This window comes from Cottoperca gobio, chromosome 4 (assembly GCF_900634415.1).
Source record: "Cottoperca gobio chromosome 4, fCotGob3.1, whole genome shotgun sequence".
Lineage (NCBI taxonomy): Eukaryota > Metazoa > Chordata > Actinopteri > Perciformes > Bovichtidae > Cottoperca > Cottoperca gobio.
Window position 1 is genome coordinate 24,524,844 of NC_041358.1, and position 19,694 is coordinate 24,544,537.

At 39.4% G+C, this 19,694-nt stretch overlaps 2 protein-coding genes across 2 annotated transcripts; one reads left to right on the plus strand and one right to left on the minus strand.

Moving 5' to 3' along the window:
- Positions 1–1,432: 1,432 nt before the first annotated feature.
- sh3gl1b (SH3-domain GRB2-like 1b) lies at positions 1,433–12,821 on the plus strand. The gene is made up of 9 exons (XM_029429868.1): positions 1,433–1,776; positions 5,384–5,452; positions 6,031–6,103; positions 6,194–6,337; positions 6,675–6,808; positions 6,904–7,062; positions 8,038–8,141; positions 8,320–8,453; positions 10,061–12,821. The coding sequence occupies exons 1-9, from the start codon at positions 1,732–1,734 to the stop codon at positions 10,252–10,254; spliced, it is 1,056 nt and encodes a 351-aa protein (XP_029285728.1). The 5' UTR covers positions 1,433–1,731; the 3' UTR covers positions 10,255–12,821.
- A 605-nt stretch (positions 12,822–13,426) lies between these two features.
- Positions 13,427–19,651, minus strand: mpnd (MPN domain containing). Its single transcript, XM_029429770.1, has 13 exons — positions 19,465–19,651; positions 18,711–18,913; positions 17,822–18,043; positions 17,360–17,459; positions 17,199–17,277; positions 17,024–17,120; positions 16,679–16,751; positions 16,491–16,567; positions 15,355–15,523; positions 14,849–14,919; positions 14,647–14,736; positions 14,471–14,563; positions 13,427–14,350 (listed from the first exon to the last, which is right to left on the minus strand). The coding sequence occupies exons 1-13, from the start codon at positions 19,466–19,468 to the stop codon at positions 14,264–14,266; spliced, it is 1,365 nt and encodes a 454-aa protein (XP_029285630.1). The 5' UTR covers positions 19,469–19,651; the 3' UTR covers positions 13,427–14,263.
- Between the last annotated feature and the right edge of the window lie 43 nt (positions 19,652–19,694).

Below are 19,694 nucleotides of genomic sequence, written 5' to 3' on the forward strand. Positions count from 1 at the left end.
AACCTTGATCACTGTGTACAGTACATGTTCTTGTGAATGTTTGCTTTCAGAAGTATCAAAGATTTTACCCTTGTCTAATATCATTATTGCAAGACTTTTTTTTGTGAGTGAAATAGGATATTTAAAAAAGTAAATATAGAAAAAAGATGGACTATAATCTCTGAATCTTGTGTTGGTTTTGTTGTGATCTTTTGTTTCATAATTTGTATCCCTGCGTACTGTTTTTCTCATCAGTTTAGTGTCCTTTTTGTCTTGGAGAGATGTAATTCTATTTTTTTAAAGAGCGTTTTTAAAGATGTCTCCCTAAAAGTTTCTCTTTTGTCATGATCCTTCTGTTTATGATATGTTCACTCTATTTTAAGATTATTATTATTATTATTATTAAATCAATATAGATTTTAATAAGAAATAATTTATATGTTATGGATATAAAGCCCAAGAGGTTTTAACACAGTAAAGTGTTATTGCACAATGGTGATACGATATGTGGATTTAAGAATGTAATAAAAGTCATTTTACAATTAAAAGACAATCGTGTGGCTTTACTTTGTTTCATAAAACTGATTGCACTCGAAATTAACTCCACAGATGAACCAATTTACAGTCCATACCTACATGAAATAATGCATCTATGGCGGCCAGACGATACGTACAGTTAATGTTTGGAAAAATATCTTATTTTGCAATTTCTATGGAAAAAGGTGATATAAATGTAAAATTGTATTTTTGAGTAAGTAAGTATCCACCTCGGAAACTTCTGCTGCCACTCGCTTACAATTCGTGGAGCTTGATGTCAGTTTGGCCGCATTCAGACCTGGCATTGCATCTTTGTTGATCCGATCACAAGTGGACAGCTCTAAGCACTCTGGGGCCCAAGAAACTCTAGGCTTACTGTGTGTAAAGAGGTTTGTGCCGATTTAATTGGATCATTTCTTGAGGATGTAAATGACTAAAATACACAATAAACTCAGGCCTTAAAATAGGTCCTTGTTTATTACATAATATCTGCGTTTTAGGTTTGTTTTGTATGTGTTACATTTTACGATACATGACATTAAACAAGGCTAGACAGGAAGTTGGGAAAAGTTGTATAGAAAACTCTCAACAGGGTTAACACAGGGACCCAGCTGCTTAATTTTGCCCTGTGGCATCCTAGCAAGTTAATGAGTTATGTTTCAAGCCGTCACATACATATAATAATCGAATTTAATTATGCTTTGCTAATGAGGACGTCTAAGTTATTTCTTTGAGTCTTTATACATAAAAAAAAAGGTTGATATTGCCTGAGGGTGTCAACATCTGGCCTGTAAATCCTGCAGCAGTCACACGGGTGTGTACCTGCTGCCTCCAGCAGGGGGCGCTGTGCACCAACACAAGATCCGTCTCCTACTATCTGATCTAAACTCGGGAGACTGATTTCCTCTAAGTGGCTGGTCCAGATTTGTGTGTCGTACATTTTTTTTTATGCTTTCTTTTTTGTTCTGGAGATAATATTTAGGAGGATCTTGCACTTTTAGCTCTGCCGTGACAGTGGGAACAATCAGCCTCGACGTTGACGTGGTCAGTTGGCGTGTCCCGACTTGGAGTGACGGCTGTGCGGTCCTATGATTCCTCCTAAACATTTTTTTTGCGCTGGCCCCCTTTTTTTTAACAAACTATATCGCTAACTTTAGTTAAATCGTGATCTATTTACACCTTCGTTGGAAGTAGAAGACAAGCCCGGGGTTCAAGATGTCGGTAGCGGGCTTCAAGAAGCAGTTTTATAAAGCCAGCCAGGTTTGCAAAACTTTTATTTTAGCTAGCAACTGTCATGCAGCAGCTAGCCTCAGTTAGCATTATTAGCTAGCGGTTTTATAGTTGGCTAATGTTAATAATGCTTTGTTAACATAGCTGTGACTGAGTGTTAACAGCGGGAAGATAACGTTTGAAATGCTTTGTGCCAGTGTGTAACATGTCACAGTTATTTTTAAGTTTATTTTTAAGTTTTTGTGTTCTTTCACAGCTAGGTCAATGAGCATCTCTTGGACATGTTTTGCATTAACGGCAGTTTAACTGACGTTAACTGACTTGAGCTAATGCTAAGTAACGTTATTGTACCGTTAGCGGTTTACAGGTATTTCACATGTTGTGTTGTTTTTAAGATACTATACCCAGCAGTACACCAATTCAAATTCAGTAAGTACACATCCTGTGGTAAACATTAGCTCTGTTTGTCTTCTGAGAGTAAAAATAACAATACTCTCAAAAAAAAAAAGCAATATACACCCATTAAGGACCGGCACATATACGTTAAGTTTTGTTTATTATGGAAAATACCCTTTCCATGTGTCAGTTCGTGTTCCCTCCTTAGGTTTATAGTAATGCTTGTTTGCAGTGAAGACACAGTTACCTATTTCCCAGCTGTGTTTTGTGTTAGGCTTTTGTTTAGTGAGAGAGATGAATATTTAGGGCAAGTTGAAGGGAGACATCTAAAATGCAATTGCCTTGCCATGGACATATACAAGTGTTACTGTCTTTTTAATGTCTGAACCTTTGGGGCAAATGTTTTTAATTTCTTTGCCAGGTCTCTTATTCATGGGCGGGGACCGTCCAACAAAAAACAATATATGTTTTTCTTCCTACCCCTGCTGATCTAAGCAGGAAAGACATTTGGTTGCTGCCCCGCTTCCTGTCAGGAACAGAATCACATCTCTTGTTGGTTTAGTTGTGAGGAAAAATAATATGATTTCAGAAGTGGTCCTGTTAGTATTGCAGGTACTGACTGTATGAAAGTGAATAGTAAAGGTGTTAATGAGATTAAGTGGATTAGTGCATCAAATAAATGATGCAGAGAAAGGGGGGTGGAAAGAGTGTCCTTTCCCTTTATTTGACTGCAATGCAGCTGCTTTTTCTTGCCAAAACTCCATGAGAGCCAATAACACTTGACATAGCTCAGATTTTCTTTGCTGGAGGCATGCAGGAAGTTGGCTGTGGAAATGATATCTGTGTCCTGTAGCTCAAACTTCCTTGTTTTTCTCTTTAACGGTCTACAACTGTTCCCTGTTATCTGTTTTTCTAAGAATTACTCTTAACACTAAATCTGAAAGGTCAGACTCAAAGGGCAATTATACAGTATCCAGAAGGCTAAATTTGTGCAGTTTATCCCATGTATTTAAATACAGGGACAACAAAGCTGAACAATCCTCCTGATTGAACACCATGTTTTCATTTACCCTTTTAATTCTGAGCTTACATTTTTTAAATTACAAATAATGGCTTTGACTATAGCATGTTGTGCTCATTTGGTATCTACATTGTAGACATCTGTACAACTTTCTATGTCTTGCGATCTTCAAATCATCAGAAGCCGAACAAGATCCTGAACTAGGCTTTGTGATAATGCAGCAGCATTTAGCTAGTGGCCGTAATACTATATATACTGATCCCTCTTTGTAGCTCTGAGTGTTTATACCAACACTTCCAGATGATAACCTTTTTGTGGATGTTTTTTGGGCTTCATTCCTTTGAGCGTGTGTGCATGTAAATATTAACATTACACTTGCATGAGAAACTTGATGTTTTCATTTGCAGAGGATTACTTAGTGGCTAACAAATCAATTTGCTACTTCCCAATCCCAACATCACAAGTTTAGTGACTTCATAAATTACATTTATTACCCTTCCCACAAAGTCTTGTAAGGTTAGACTAGGGTGTCGTAAAAGATAAGATTGTAAGAAAACGAGCACACTGTAATCTTAACTCTGGAGTAGGGAGTCAAATGCTGAACACACTGAGAGCGGCGGGTGTATCTTTACTTGTGACCTGTATCCCCCAAAGGCCCTCTGTCATGTGCTTTCTACATACAGCAGAGATTGAGCAGTGAATATCCCACACCAGCTACTGCTGGGGAATGAGTAACTATTATGTATTGCATTTGTATGTGTGTTAGAACAGGTAACAGATCTGTATACTTACTGCTTGGATGTCAACCTTTGTGACTACATTCCAGTAAACCCAAACAGCAGTTTGAGTCATGCAGGAAACGACTCAAGCTGCTGTTGCTCTAACACAGATGAGTACATTTAAATAAGTAAAGTATAGAGTCTTCGTGTTTTAACAACCAAAAGGATTAAATATGTCAAATACACCAGTTCGGAGTGTTACACCACCTGGAAAAATCATGTGGCCAATCTGTAAAGGTATCAGGAGGAAATGTGTTCAATTATACATGCCTGTATACTGCAGTTGTCTAAAAACAACTCGGTGTTGCTGTACGGTGTTTCAATGGAAAGCAATAACCTCACCTCAAAGACTTCAGGATCATCTACTGTAGTGTTAAAGAGAATAACATTTAAATCTTTAAAAAAATCCATTTTAAATGATTTACTCCTCTTTCAAGGTCTGTTTCATTAACTGTCCAGACAGTTTTAAATGTTCCCTCTGTTAGCGCTGTAGGCGAAATAATTAAACATTAACACCAGGGTTGTTACAACCTCCCTCAAAACTTAAATGCACAAGATCAAAACACATTAATTACGTCCTGGCGTGACACATGGCGTCAACCTTAGCAAAAGAAGACCTTGTGGTTCGTTTTTGTCTTTGCAGAAGGTCTGCCAGTTACTCTGCAGCCAAGGACTGTTGTTGTGAGCCATTTGTATTATCTTACTTGTGGTGATGGGGGTTGTTTTTCTGCCCATTCTACTTGGAGAAACTCCGATAGGAAAACATGTATCTCATGGACACAGCTGTCAAGGTTTTCAGTATCCTTAAGTCACTGCAGTACTCATTACAAAGCCAGAATAAGTCATTCTCCAGTTCTCTGTGACTGACTTTTGTCTCTGAAAAAGCCTAAACCCTGCTCACAGTGTGAGGAATTAGATGTATTACAGAATTAAGGATGTACTAAAACACTTGTACTGTACATGCGCAGAAAAGGGCCTGTTTTCAGTTTGTTAGACTTGTGTTTACGGCCTAAAAACATGCTGAGAGATCTCTCTTGGAAATACACATGCTTTCAATCAACATGTTTTAGTCTCCTCCTGTTGTCACATATTCTCTTCATTGGAATAACGGAGTTCACTGGTCCAACATTCTTTCATCCTGCAAAGTGTAAACAAAGGGCATTGCATAACACCGCTCGTGTTGCTCTTGCTCTTTTTATTTTTATTTATTTATTTGATCTGTTATTCTACATTCCTATGTTAAAGTCACCTGAGGAGTTAGGTTATAGGTTAGGTTTGAAATGTTCATTATTGCATTTTCTACATGCGTGAACTAGAAAGAAGCTTGTTCTTGTTTACATATTCAAATGAAAACCTTATGAGAGGCTTTATTAATAAGCAATCTTTGTTTCTTTGCTCCCCCTCTCTCTCTGCCTCCCTGTCTCTCTCCCTCTGCCTCTAGATGGTAAGTGAGAAAGTCGGAGGTGCTGAAGGAACTAAACTAGACGATGACTTCAGGGACTTGGAACGGGTAAGAGAGGCATCTTTGTGTATTCTTAAAAGAGAAACATCATTGGCCTGGTTGGTTTCACACACAGTAAACACACACACACACAGTACTGTTAGCAACTCTCTGTTGGTTGAGAAAGACTAAAATGCTTAAAGATGAATATTTGCTGGTTGATAGTGAATTGCATATCTTTGGGTTTGGACTGTTTTGTAGAAGTCACATTGGGATCTTGTAAAACACTATTTTCTGGCATGTTATAAACATTTAATGACTAATCCAGAAAATAACCAGAGGATTATTATTATTATTATTATTATGAAAATCTTTGCTGGTTGCAGCCCTAGTTTACATTTTGGATTTTGTTTATCAAGCTTGAATAAATCCAACATAAAGAGATTATATGAGTGCTTAAGAAAGCATTAGTTGAGCTGCATCTCAATGTAATATGCTTAACATGTATATGGGAATGAAAATAACTCAAACTATGTGTAAGAACCTATGAAGAAGCAATGGTGCCTGTCACTGTCTTACTGTAGCTGTGTGATGACAGTGGCTCTGTTGTACTCTTGTGATGTATGTGTGCTTGCTGTGTTTTGTAGAAAGTAGATGTGACCAGTAAAGCTGTAGTGGAGGTAATCTCCAAAACATCAGAGTACCTTCAGCCCAACCCAGGTGAGAAGAGAAGCTGCTGTCATGCATGCCGATCTACCGGTGCATCGCTTTGAACTCTTTGATGAAATTCATTTCAACTCCCTTCTACAGCATCACGGGCCAAACTGTCCATGTTAAACACCATGTCTAAGATCCGCGGGCAGGTGAAGAACCCGGGCTACCCTCAGGCCGAGGGGCTGCTCGGTGAATGTATGGGCAAGTATGGACGGGACCTCGGAGAGGAGACTAACTTTGGTACGGTCTGTGTCTGTGTGTGTGTGTGTGTGTGTGTGTGTGTCTGTCTGTGTCTGTGTGTGTGTGTGTGTTGTGGTTTTAGACAGTGGCACAGGAATGTTGGGCTTTGTTATTATGAGTTATTGGGTGTACATAATTGTGCTTGTGTGGTATGCTGACTGCTAGATTGCACCCAAAAAGGCTACAGTGCTTTGTGACTTTTTTAAGCATTGTGTTTGTGGTTTTGTTGGATACTGTCTGTTACTTTACGTGTGTTCTGATGGCGATATGATTCTGTAGTGCTACACAATAAATTGAGTATGTCACTGAGCTATTCATTTGTGTCTGTGTGGCTCAGGCGGAGCGCTAGTAGATGTTGGAGAGTCCATGAAGAGGTTGGCAGAAGTCAAAGACTCTCTAGATATCGATGTCAAACAGAACTTCATTGATCCACTTCAAGGGCTCTGTGACAAGGACCTCAGAGAGATACAGGTATATTGACACCATTTCTTCAAATGTAATTTAAGGCAAGTAAGTGATCATTTCTGTGCCACCTCCTAAACTAACTATGGCTCCTACCCTATCAGCATCACCTGAAGAAGCTGGAAGGACGCCGCCTGGACTACGATTACAAGAAAAAGCGTCAGGGCAAGATTCCAGATGAGGAGCTTCGACAGGCCCTGGAGAAGTTTCACGAGTCAAAGGAAGTGGCCGAGACGAGCATGTACAACCTGCTGGAGACTGACGTGAGGACTGATTTATTACTTTCTACAGCGAGGTGTTAGTGTCTCTCATCGGAGGCATACGTTTACACCTGATCCTGCCTCTGCAGTCCATCTTTAAAATAAAACATCCAAAGGTCAGGGGTTCCTCTGTGACCCCTTCCCTCAGATAAATAGATAAACACTTCTGGGTGAATACTAGTCATACATAACTCAGCATCCGTTACATTTACACACTTTGAACAACCCATACCGAATAAACTATATTAATGAAGTACAATTCTTTGACTAACTGCAGGTACTTTCATCCTGGGCCTTGTGATATATTGTAGCACCGCCGTGTCATGTGAAACCTTTTATCAGCTGCTTCATTGTCGAGCTGGACTGAGCTTCACTTTTATTCAAAACACACCCACAGGACAAACACGCACCAACAGTTGCGCCCACACTGCAGATAAACGTGTCTTTAAATAGCTGCAGTTAACATTTAATCACTATTTGCATTTAGGAATTATTATTTGTTTGCCCTGTACATAACGGCAGGTGTGCACAGCTGTAGGTGACGAGGCTTAGAGCATATCGAGTGCATGTAGGTCTAAATCGATTTCTGTGTTTTGTTCTGCTACAGCACAGCAGGTGAGGGTTTAGTTTTAACGTTGAGGACTGGGTGACGGTGTGAATATGACCAGTGCTGTATATTTCCTGTTATTTCTCTACTTCCAGTCTCTTTTCATGTTGTTCCCTATGACTTTTTAAAGGCTTTGTATCTGTAGATTTGAGCGTGAAAGGTCATTTTTCGACATTAGAAATTGTAGTTGACAAATATACATTATTAATCACATTATCTTCAAGGTGCATTAATTATACTGGGACTTTTATGTAATGTGGTTTTTATAATACAGAATGTAATAGATTTGTATCTATTGCAATGACAAAACCAGTAGCTTTAAGCAAAGTGAGACTGATTATCTTGTGCATGTGATGATTTTGTGTGTGTAGATAGAGCAGGTGAGCCAGCTCTCCTCCCTGGTGGAGTCCCAGCTGCAGTACCACAGACAGGCTGTGCAGGTGCTGGAGGAGCTTTCTGACAAACTCAAAGACAGGTGCAGTAATGAGACCCGACACACACAAATACTAAGACAATGTGAAGTACATGACTGTGCAGCTTTCTGCTTCCAGCTCTTCTGGTTCTGCTTCTGCCACAGTGACTCCCAACACACATTTACTGTGGAGGTTTTGGAAATGTGAAACTTAAATCAACTTTTTTCTTTTTTTGAAAAGGATGAGTGATGCTCAGACTCGACCAAGACGTGAATACATACCCAAACTCAAACCTACCTATGACTTCGGAGAAGACAACCACTCAAATGGCGGCTACACAACCTCCATGGCGCCTCCACCTTCACGCAACTCAGGTAAGAAACAGCTGGTGGGCTCAATATATTGTAACTTTACCAGGAACACTTGTACTGTTTGCACCAGAGACTGATGATGTCTTGACAAAAACAAAGCACAAAATAAACTCTCTCGGGCAGGACTTTGTATTCATCTTTACAATTACTCAAAGCCACATGAAGGAGCAGCGCAAGATGTGTGGAAGAGAGCTGCCATACCAGAGGTCCAGCAGCAATAAAGCACGCAGCTGTTTGTACACAAACACAAGACGGACTAAGCCAAAGTAGCGTGCCTGCATCGAACACACTCCTTAGATAGTCTGACAGAAACTAAACTCTCCTCAATGCCAACATGATCGCTGGAGACCTGCAACCAATCAGAGCCACTGAGCACAAATATGTGAAAGTAATTGTCTTTTTTTCTTCTTCTGTGGTCTTATTGAGGCTGTGCAAACAGTGGCATGCACTGAATGTTTACTCTGCTAAACGTGAGACAATGTCTGTTTCTGCATTGTGTGTGCATGCATGTGTGTGTGTGTGTGTGTGTGTGTGTCGGTGTCGTCATCTGGCTTGCCTTTCTCCATCTGCCCTTGTTCCTCTTTCCTGTTCTATCATCAGAGCCTTCTTTTCACTTGGCCACATTGTCCTTTCGGAAACTCAGACTGTGTGAGTCAAACATTGTTTGGGACGTGTTCTTTGTTCGTCATCACAATTCTTGCAGTGTTGAAATGGTCCAGTGTGCTTGCACAGCTTCTGGTGTGAAATGTAGGAAGTAGGATACAAGTTGCTTCGCACAGGTTCGACACATAATTGGTGGTTTATGGTTTATGTGTACTTTAACTACATGAATGTGGTTTTGTATGAGATCCACATCCTGTACTCTAGATACTGCAGCCTGACATACTAAACGTTCTCAACACTTCTGCAACCTCTGACTCGGTCCACAACTGAAAAAGCAGCTATTTAGAATACCCTAAAAGAAAGGGCTATATTTATATACTTTGAGGAACTTCCAAACTACCCTTTTTACTATAATGTATTAATAAAAGAATAAATAAATATAACTGGTGTTGTATAGGAAGAAAGAATTACATAAATAAATCAACATTACAAACACTCTTAGAAAGGTGGGTCATATTAAACTTTTAGATAAATGTTTATAAAGTAGCTTCTATTTGAAAGTGTTTACATTGTTCTTCCCTGCGCCTGTAAACTGATACAGTACGAAACACAGAGAATGTGTGAGCAAAGCTTTCCCCGTCTCCAGCCTGCCCAGCCGTCAGTGGGGTGAACTTAATACAATGAGAAAATTGTTTGGAGACAAAAAAGCCTAGTTTGTCTTGTGTGTGTGTGTGTGTGTGTGTGTGTGGAGCTCCACTCTCCTCCGCTGATCTGTGTGAGGTCACGGAGAGAAAGGGCTAGATGGAGGATACGATGGAAAAGGAGCAAGATCTTCAGAGGATGTTATAGTTTCAACTTGTCAGCACTCTTGAGCTTGTTTGCACTGCTGTGTTGATGTGACTGCACTACATGCTAACGTTATACTAACATATAAGAACATTACATTCTTACGGTGTGCAGTGTGACAGCCTTCTTCTTTCCTTCTCTCCATACTTGTGTTGCATCAGCCCCGGAGCAGCCGAGCTGTAAGGCGCTATACGACTTTGATCCAGAGAACGAGGGAGAGCTGGGCTTCCGCGAAGGCGATATCATCACCCTGACCAATCAGATCGACGAGAACTGGTACGAGGGCATGCTGAACAGCCAGTCGGGATTCTTCCCTCTCAACTATGTTGAAGTCCTCGTTCCGTTGCCACACTAATATGAAGAGAGCTATGAAGGAGACTGATGGAGAGAAGGAGGGGAGAGCAAGTAGAGAGCGAGGAAAGCGAAGCCAAGGGATGGTCCGCAGAATTCTCATTTTCACCTTCAGCTCCAACGTCACCGTCACAGACGAGCACTTTCTTTTGCCATCTGGAGTCCTGGAGAAGACGGTCACATTTCAAAGTCCAGACCAGAATATAAACCTGCTCCACCCAAAGGTAAAAGGTTCTGATGTGGACACAACATGTCATCATGCGTTATCTGGCAGTCAGAAACATTTCCTGAGGACTAACTGACGACACATTTCTAAGAAGCATTTGTCTTTAACCACAAATTACTGATATCGTAAAGATAATTTGTATTAAATCTGGTGATTATGATGGGGTGATGCATTCATATCATCCTCTTTGTGCGCCTGCAGTCTGTTTCAAAACAGACTGAAGAGGTCAATTCAAACCTGGCAGTACAGGTCAGGCGTAACTTGACTGAATATTATCCTCATTTCAAAAACTTAAAGACTGGAGCTCATCTCTTGATGCCACCTGCTGGCGAGTCGGTGTATTACTTTTACCTAAACTAAAATGGAACCACAGATGAACTAGAAGTGTAGTTGAACTAGTTGTATCTAAAAAATACTACATTCAATTTTTTTATGAGAAATGAGACGAAAGTTTGCCTCAGATTTGCCGTTTTGACCGTTTTCAGGTTTGAGCCTGTTTGTAATGCTCTTTTTAAAGATCTATGTCTAAGCTGATGATGGCGTCAGAAGACAACGGGCCTGATACAGTGGTGTCCTTTCTTTGTTTTTTATTGTTTCAGTATTTGATTTATGTTCGTCTCTACCTACTACAGTAGTTTTAAAAGAAGAAATTCTTTCTGAATATGTGAGAAAATGTTATAATTGCACCTTGGTCCTCAAACGAGATTGATGTGTGTGTGACAGACCTACTCCACCATTACACACAGACCCAAAGTTAAATGCAGACGTTGCACCTTTTTGTCACTCAAGGCCGCCGTGTGTTTGTCGTACAGAGATGCAGAATGGTTCGCTGTTTAGTGGTTTGTCTGCTAGTCTGTTCGATAGAGGAGACAGAGCCAAAAAGTCTTTATAAAATGCAATAGAAAGATATCGCTTGGTGCGCCTGTTTGTTAAACTGCTAAGTATTCTGTAACATAGCCATATATTCATTTAGTTTTGGGCCTGTTTGTTTTAGCATGGTCAGCCTTTTCCTTTTTATTTGGTCTTATGACCCCGTTAACACGCCTGTTAACTCGTATAGTGCCTGAATATAGATGAAGCTGCTGGTCAGTCTTTCATGTTCATCACGAAGTGTCCCACTATTTCTGTTATCCCTCGTGTCTTTGAGAATGTAAAACTCATCTGTGCTTTGAAACTTATTCTGACCCTGTGATCCTGATGATTCACGATGGATTCGATTTATTTGTTAGTACGTCGGGCTGATGTAGACGGGCGTCTCTCCTGTATAGTTAACCCATTTAGACGAGGCTGGTTTCTTGTTCTGGGTTTAGCCACAGCCCACGTCTCCTCCGACACACACTGTACAGTATGAGGGAAAGACCTGGAGTGAAAGGGAAAACATCAAGGGAAATATAATTGTAAGCTGTTGTCCATTTTGACTAATATGGAGAACTTTTGTTACCAAACATGAATCCTTACCAAACACGTGTGTCGGTCCGCTGGTTTTGAATTGTTTTGGCGGGAAAAAAAGTTTTAATTTGTGAATGACAAATGTGTGCTCTTTCTTCCTGCTACATTTCCCTTCTTATTATCTGTGTTTGTCCATCACTCTACGCTGCCAAACACTTTCCCCACTCCCTGGTTTGGTCCTTGTCTCATATGTTTACATCTCTGATCTTACTACATTTCAATGCTTGTATCAAGTTCAGGGCAAAGTTAAAGGACTGTTGGAGGTGCTTGCGAGCATTGTTTTAGTGCCTTTTGGAAAAGAAAGCAGGGAAAGTACCGCAACTAATCCAGCAACCAAAACCTAACCTAGCTACATAAGAATAAGGTCGAGAATTTCTTTTCTACTTTTGGTTTTTATTTCTAGTCGGTGGCACTTTCCTGTGTAAAGATGAAACGCATGTGTGCACATCTCTGCACATTTCTGACACTACAGGCAGTTTCCTGGACACGTGTTGTTTCGACTAATGTGAGGTTTATCAGCAGACCACCAGCGGAAATGTTTATTTTTATGTAGATTTTAATCCATGTTTGGAAAAAATGTCCCACTGATTTCTTTTTTTATTTGTTTAATCAGTCTTAAGTGCTCTTTTGAACAGCATAAATCATTCTGGCTCTTTATAGTATTATTTTTTATATACAAGACCTTAAAACATTTAAATTAATATTTGCATGTAGTCCTATATTACACCTTGTTAAATGTATGTCTTTTAGATTTAAGTTGCCTTTTTTTACTTTCGGTATTGAGTACAGAATTTAACAGCAATATTTTGTCTTTTATTCTCAAAGTATTTGTACGTGCTTCATTCTTGTCCTGTCCCCCCCCCCCCCTTCTTACAATAAAGAAAAAAGAAAAATGTGATATTGTTGCATGTCAGTGGCGAGGTCGTCTAACACCGTTACGGCAGGCTTTGAATTGAGTAGACAAAAACAAAAGTTGTGCTCTTAGCTTCAATAGATGTATACAGGATAAGAAATGTATAATTTACTCTTTATATCTCACATAAAGCTCTTAGTACAAAAGCAATTTTGAGTGTATGAATGTGTAAAATAATTTTTGGCTCACCGGTTAACAGTGTTTAGAGTTAAGCTTGTTTATTAATGTTAATTATTATGTTTTGAGATATTATTGAATTTATATAGTGACTTACTTTGCTGCTCTAAAAGCAATATTTTGTTTTTAATATTTAAAAAAATTATATATTCTTTTCCTATTCTGAATTCATTCTTTTAAAATAATATTTTACTAATAAACAATAACCTTTAAGAGTATTAATTAGTTTTGAAAGCAACCAGTTTGTACTGCAGATCCATTCAGTGCCATAAAGTTAAACACTTATAAATACGTTCACTTAGAGGTTTGAAAAGATTAAAATGAAACAGATTGGATAAATATTAAAGCACAAAGCCGTCATGACAGAACGGCTGGCATAGTTTTAGACTCTTTACAAATAAACCAGTCGTGTTTAAATAGTTCCAGTGTGAATATTTTAATGCTTTGTGGATCAGCAGGCTTAAGGCATTGCTCTGTCTTCATTCATGTACATCACAAAATCCACAGTTAGTAATAAATACAGTACAGGAAAGAGAGGAAGCAAATATCTGTCCTAACCAACAGGACTCGTCTCACACAACCTGACAGGAAGACAGTAGAGGGGCACACACACACACACACACACACACACACACACAGGTTCATTAAAAAAAACGATTTGCTTGGCACAATGGAATTACTTGCACCACATTGCAACCATCCAATTTGACTTGAGGAACACAAACGTTGACGAAACCTATTGCAAAGAGTACAGTTTAGGTCAAACCAAGACACGCTTGCATACTTTGCTAATGTAGTATATTTCTGCACTACTCATTTTCACTTTTTTTTTTCTTCCCCCCCCCCCCCCCCCCCCCGAACCACTGCTCCATTGGTTTAGTCTATAAAGGCAATAACAACACATTAAACATTTACATTGTACATATCTGCTCAAACCACCGGATGCTGGCACGGACAGGCACATAGGTCCATGTGGAAAAAGGAAGAAGACGGTCAGGCAGTCAGATTTCTGGTCCATGAAATGCTTCTATTGAGTGTCCTTGTGTAAAATGTTGGCATCGTGTTCTCTGATCCGGTGCTGCTTGGTTTTTGTGTATCAACTGTACATTTCTCTTTAACGCTGTATCAAAATTAAGTATCACTCAAGCATGAGAGAATTCAAGGCATCTATATGTTTTTCAAGCAGGTTTTTTTTTTTCACATCCTTTTTGAGAAATGGAACGACTTGACATGCACGGCAAAATCCATTCAGTGTATGTTGCTCAGCTGACTGTAGACATGCTCTAAGATCTGAGAGTAGGCCTGATCTTTGGGAGCGTGGCAGCTCAGAGAGCCCTGAGGAAGAAGAGAGAGAGAGAGTTCAAGCTGCAGGACGGTGTGTTAAAGCCCTGGAAGAGCCCATCACCAGGTGAAATGTATTGTTGTGGTTTTAGGTCTTCCTGTAAATCCCCCTACCTTGATCTTGTCCATCATGGTCGTATCCGGACACCAATACTGGCTGAAGTGGACGACGTCCGGAGCTGCCCTGTAGTAGTCAACCAGCAGCATCTGCGGAGGAAATAAACACACCTTTTTATAATGATTTATATTCATATATTAAGTTCTCAGGACTGAGGCTGCAGTATCTGTACCATCTCATTAAGAACGTCACTGGTGAGAAAGTTGTCCTGCACGTAGGTGACCTCCACGGCCACTGGGATACCGTGGTCATTCGGCCGCTGCTGCAAGTAGGCAGATGACACATAAGTTTAGCAGAAACATTAATGTCTAACAGAGTCAGTAACAAAGCTATGTATAAGAAGGTCAGTATTTTAGTGATGCCAGTGTCCTCACCTCAGGCGGTGGTACGACCCAGAAAGGGGTTATTGTGGACGCCACACCTTGATTGCCGTGATAATACGGCCCTGAAAGAGTCAAAAAAGTTGAAAGCTTAGTGGCCTGGAAATCAGGAAGTCCAGGTTTAGATGAGACAGCATCACTGTAATAAAGATGATGCCTTCACATGCCATGGATAATGCTGGGATTTGCCTATTTCGAAGGTCGACGTAAATGTCCCTTTAAGATATTAATTATAATTTGGCTACAGTCCTAGTGGAGCCGTTTCTGTCTTCTCTCTTCTTCTTACATTCTTGTGAAACTATAGCACAGATAATTCTTCATAAGTATCTTCATGAGGGTGTCCAGCCATGCATATATTGTAGATATCATACAGTATATCTCATGCCTTGTATTATTTCAGCAGTACAATTTAATTCCCTTGCATGGGATCAATAAAGTGTCTGTAGGTAACTCCCTTCTCTACCACATGACGGCCCCACACGGTGTGTAAAGGCCCGTACCACAGATGATGCCCAGACAGGGCTGGAAGCCGTTGTTTGAACCCTGCAGCCTCAGCTGATGGTCCATCTGGGAGTCGATGTCCTGCAGCGACGGCAGAGCCGGACCTCGCGGGTGACTGTGGTACCAGCCCACCAACGACAGCCCGCGCATGAACAGGTTCTGACAGATCTGGAGAAAAAAGAATCCTAAATTAGCTTTAATGTGAGTAAAAGTAATTTAGTTCAGTTCTTGTACAATTCTAAGTGTATTGTTATTGTTATTGTTATTGTTATTGTTATTATTATAATTATTATTATTATTATTATTATTATTATTATTATTATTATTATTAACAATAAAATCTAATTTAATTATTTATTTTATTTTATTTCGTTGTACAATTCTAAGTATTGTTATTGTTATTATTCTTATTATTAATAAGAATAATAAGAATAATTAAATCTAATTTAATTATTTATATATTTTAAACTAGACTTTTTTATATTGCTGGAGTTTATTGTTATTATTATTATTATTATTAATAATAAAATCTAATTTAATTAGTTATTTATTTTAAACTAGACTTTTTTATATTGCTGGAGTTTATTGTTATTATTATTATTAATAATAAAATCTAATTTAATTAGTTATTTATTTTAAACTAGACTTTTTTATATTGCTGGAGTTTATTGTTATTATTATTATTATTATTATTAATAATAAAATCTAATTTAATTAGTTATTTATTTTAAACTAGACTTTTATATTGCTGGAGTTTATTGTTATTATTATTATTAATAATAAAATCTAATTTAATTAGTTATTTATTTTAAACTAGACTTTTATATTGCTGGAGTTTATTGTTATTATAATTATTAATAATAAAATCTAATTTAATTAGTTATTTATTTTAAACTAGACTTTTTTATATTGCTGGAGTTTATTGTTATTATTATTAATAAAAATCTAATTTAAGAGTAAAAAAACGCACTCAGCACTGCAGTCAGCGTTAACTTCGGTTCTTTTGCTTTTTGGAAAGGTAGATGCATGCTGATCAACGTTGGCTGCTGAACTGTTCTGCGGCACAGGATGTTCATGTTCTCTGAAGGCCTACATGCTGTTAGTGCAGACTGCTGATTCACTGTCCGTGTGTTACCTCCTCCTCAACAGCAGAAGCTGAGTCTCTGTCTGCCAGCCTGGTCCGACAGGGGAAAGCCCTTAAGACTGTCAACACTGAAATACATCGACACCACAGAGAGAGAAAGACGCTGCGGTTAAAGATGGCTTCTTCTTCTTCTTCTTCTACCGTGTATTTCTTAGCAGTTACTTTCTAATCTTACTCACGTTGTGTATTTGTATCCCATCGTCCTCCGAGGTATCCCACCACCTCACTGGTGGTCAGGTGACAGTGGAAGTCCTGGTGAGGAGTTAAAAGCAGGTTACTTGGTCTCTAAATGAATAATTATTATTATTTGTATAGCACTTCTCAAGCAAAAGCAGCATAAAAAAACAACAACAAAATAATGTAATGTAATAAATGTACAAATAAATCATCCAAAAGGTAGAGAAAACTATAAAAAGAAGTAAAAAATATTAAAATAAACGTATAAACCGGGGGTTGCATAACAGCGCTTTATTGTGTAAACAAATAAGACGAGTTGCCCTGTTTTAAATATGTAAGTTACTCACCATTAGCAGCAGTACATTACTGGACACGGCTACATTGAAAGGCTGGAATCTGTTGATGGCAGAGAAGGCCGACAGCTCCACGAGTGTGTGTGGATCCCTGAGGATACGAGTACATTTCTATCACACTTATGGTCCCATAAAAACTACATTCATCTTTCAGAATAAAAGTCAGTACCTGGCAGCATCTCTGGTGCCCAAGGTGCAATATCTGACAGGAATCCTCTCTCTGTCAGTTCTGCGTGAAGCCATCAGGTCTGTAACGGTTCAGATGGACATTTGTTTTCCAGTTTGTCGAATCTACACAGTTATAAAAACTTGTTTTAAGAGGATTTATACCATTTAATCCAGGTTTGTTGTTCTTGTTCTTCTCATCCGCCTGCACGGCTGTCTTTCCTTCCTCTTCATCCTCGTCATCGTCCTCCTCACTCACAAGGCTCTGGCGTCACAAGAAATAAACACAATGTATGACAGAGGATAGTGTATATACAGATACAGTGCCATTGTTGCTTCAACCTTTGAGTTCTTAAAGTCTCTTAAGGACTTTAACAAAGTACGATTTCATCTTTCCTATTTCACACCCTGCCGTTGTTTTGTTTCTCCTTCAGTACTGAACCAAGAACTAAAGCCTCCAAATGGTCTGGAGAGATTTGCAACCTCAGTGCTGTGTTATACTAAGATATAGTATATTCCTCAAACATGAAACTACTTGTTCTTGGTACTAAACTGTATAAAAGTAAGCTGTTAAGAAGAAGCTTTTAACCCATATTTGAGAGTATAAGCTGACTGTTCTCCTCTCACCATGTCTGCGCTGGGTTGGTACTTGTGCAGCCAGGTGGTTTTGTACTGGACCAGCTTCTGTCCCCGGTAGCGCACGGACGCCCAGCCACAGCCAGACTTCTTGGCTGGGTTGACCAGACGTTTGCAGTGTGTTGCCCAGGCGCTGGGGGAGTTGAAGATCTGCCCCGTCTCCACCCACCTGATTTTCCCATCATTCAACAGGTCTCCTACAAAGTTCTTACCCTGAAGGAAGCAGAGAAGAGAGACGTATTGAACAAAACAAGACATGTACGCAGTGGTATAAAGTACATTCACTCAGGTACTTAAGTAAAATTTAAAGGTGCTTGTATTTTACTTTTATATTTGCTTTTTATGTTACGTTATACTTCTACTCCACTACATCTCAGAGGCACATATTGTACTTTTTACTCCATTACATTTATTTGGTAAATTGAGTTAATTTACATATTCAAATTATTAATACAGATGTTATCAACACAAAATATCTAATATACTATTACTATAGACTAAACCATTCCCACCTTCACCAGCTTCAACATTAACATTGCATTAATCTATTAAATTATAGATTATAATCCAATAATGTAATATTATATTATTCTGAAATGTTAAATTCTGCATAATAAGTACTTTTACTTTTGGTACATTAAGTGTATTTTGATGGTAATACTTGTATACGTTGAGTAACGTTTTGAATGCAGTATTTCTACGCTGTAGTATTGCTACTTTTACTTACTTAAATTATCAGAGTACTTGTTCCACCTCTGTGTGGGTTTGCTCCTTTAGTGCAAGTGTATGTCAGGTTGCACTGAAGCTGATCGAGACAGCACTTGCATAAATAATGACTAACGACATTCTTACAGTTCCCAGCTGTGCTGTGTGTTATTACCAGGTAGTGGATAGCGAGCACGCCGTCCCCGGGCTCCACCAGGCCGTCCTTGAGCAGCACTCTCAGGGTGATGCCTCTCCGGGTCAGCAGGGAGCCCCTGCCGGAACTGGACCTCAGATCTGCCTCCTCCCCTCCACTCAGCTCCTCCTCATCCTCCTCTCCTCCATCCTCCACCACCTGTGGAGAGCTGGGTGGCTCTGAGCCTGAGGGGGGGGGGGGGACACACACACACACAAACACATGGTGGATCCTAATGTGCTCTATGTGAGTGTAATGCAAATGTTTAAAAAAACAAAACATTTCTAATGTTTTCTCATCAAAAAGCCTCTTGTGAAAGGTCATATCACTCAGAGGCTTCATAATTAGCCAAACACCTGGCTACCAGTTAAACATCTGTGGGCTGTATTAAAGTTACACCAGGAACAAAGCCAACGCAAATGGACATTACTTTAATTATAATGACTTTATAATGAAAGCTCCACTATAATGGCAGCCAGCATCATTCATAATTGAAGCATGCTAAAATGATAGCAGCCCTATCATGGTGAAAGGAACCTCAAGGGGCCAAAACAGGCAAAAGATAATCTAAATTGGCATTTTCCTTAATTACGGCTAAGCTATGCGGTTGGCCTTTTGTTTCCACCTCCCATTAGGGCATGGCTATCTCTCTCCGCAAGAAGAGGCCTGTCCCCCCCCCCCCCCTCTGTTAATTTCCTTCAGAATTACAATTAAACCCTTCTTTCATTATTCTCACCCATATCTCTGAAAGCGTCGGAGAGCGCCTTTAAATCCAAACTCGGTCAAAAAGCTGCTCCTTTTCCGGGCACTTGAGGCTGTGCGGGGGTTGAGCTCCGGGCAGATTCCACAGATACACTTCGCCACACTAGCTCCGGCTATTATTCAAAAACATAAAATGAAGGCGTCTGTGGCTCTGCAGTGTAGTTTCCTTGTTGTGTTGCTTTAATGTCAGTTCCCCTCCCCTTT

Bases quoted from the DNA above. Each gene is read 5' to 3' on its own strand.
- sh3gl1b (XM_029429868.1), top strand. From the start codon at position 1,732: ATGTCGGTAGCGGGCTTCAAGAAGCAGTTTTATAAAGCCAGCCAG. The intron at 6,338-6,674 runs GTACGGTCTGTG...TGTGTGGCTCAG, and splicing joins CGGAGAGGAGACTAACTTTG to GCGGAGCGCTAGTAGATGTT. The intron at 8,454-10,060 runs GTAAGAAACAGC...GTGTTGCATCAG, and splicing joins TCCACCTTCACGCAACTCAG to CCCCGGAGCAGCCGAGCTGT.
- mpnd (XM_029429770.1), bottom strand. The intron at 18,044-18,710 runs GTAATAACACAC...TGCTTCCTTCAG, and splicing joins TGCTCGCTATCCACTACCTG to GGTAAGAACTTTGTAGGAGA. The intron at 17,460-17,821 runs GTGAGAGGAGAA...TTGTGACGCCAG, and splicing joins ACCAACCCAGCGCAGACATG to AGCCTTGTGAGTGAGGAGGA.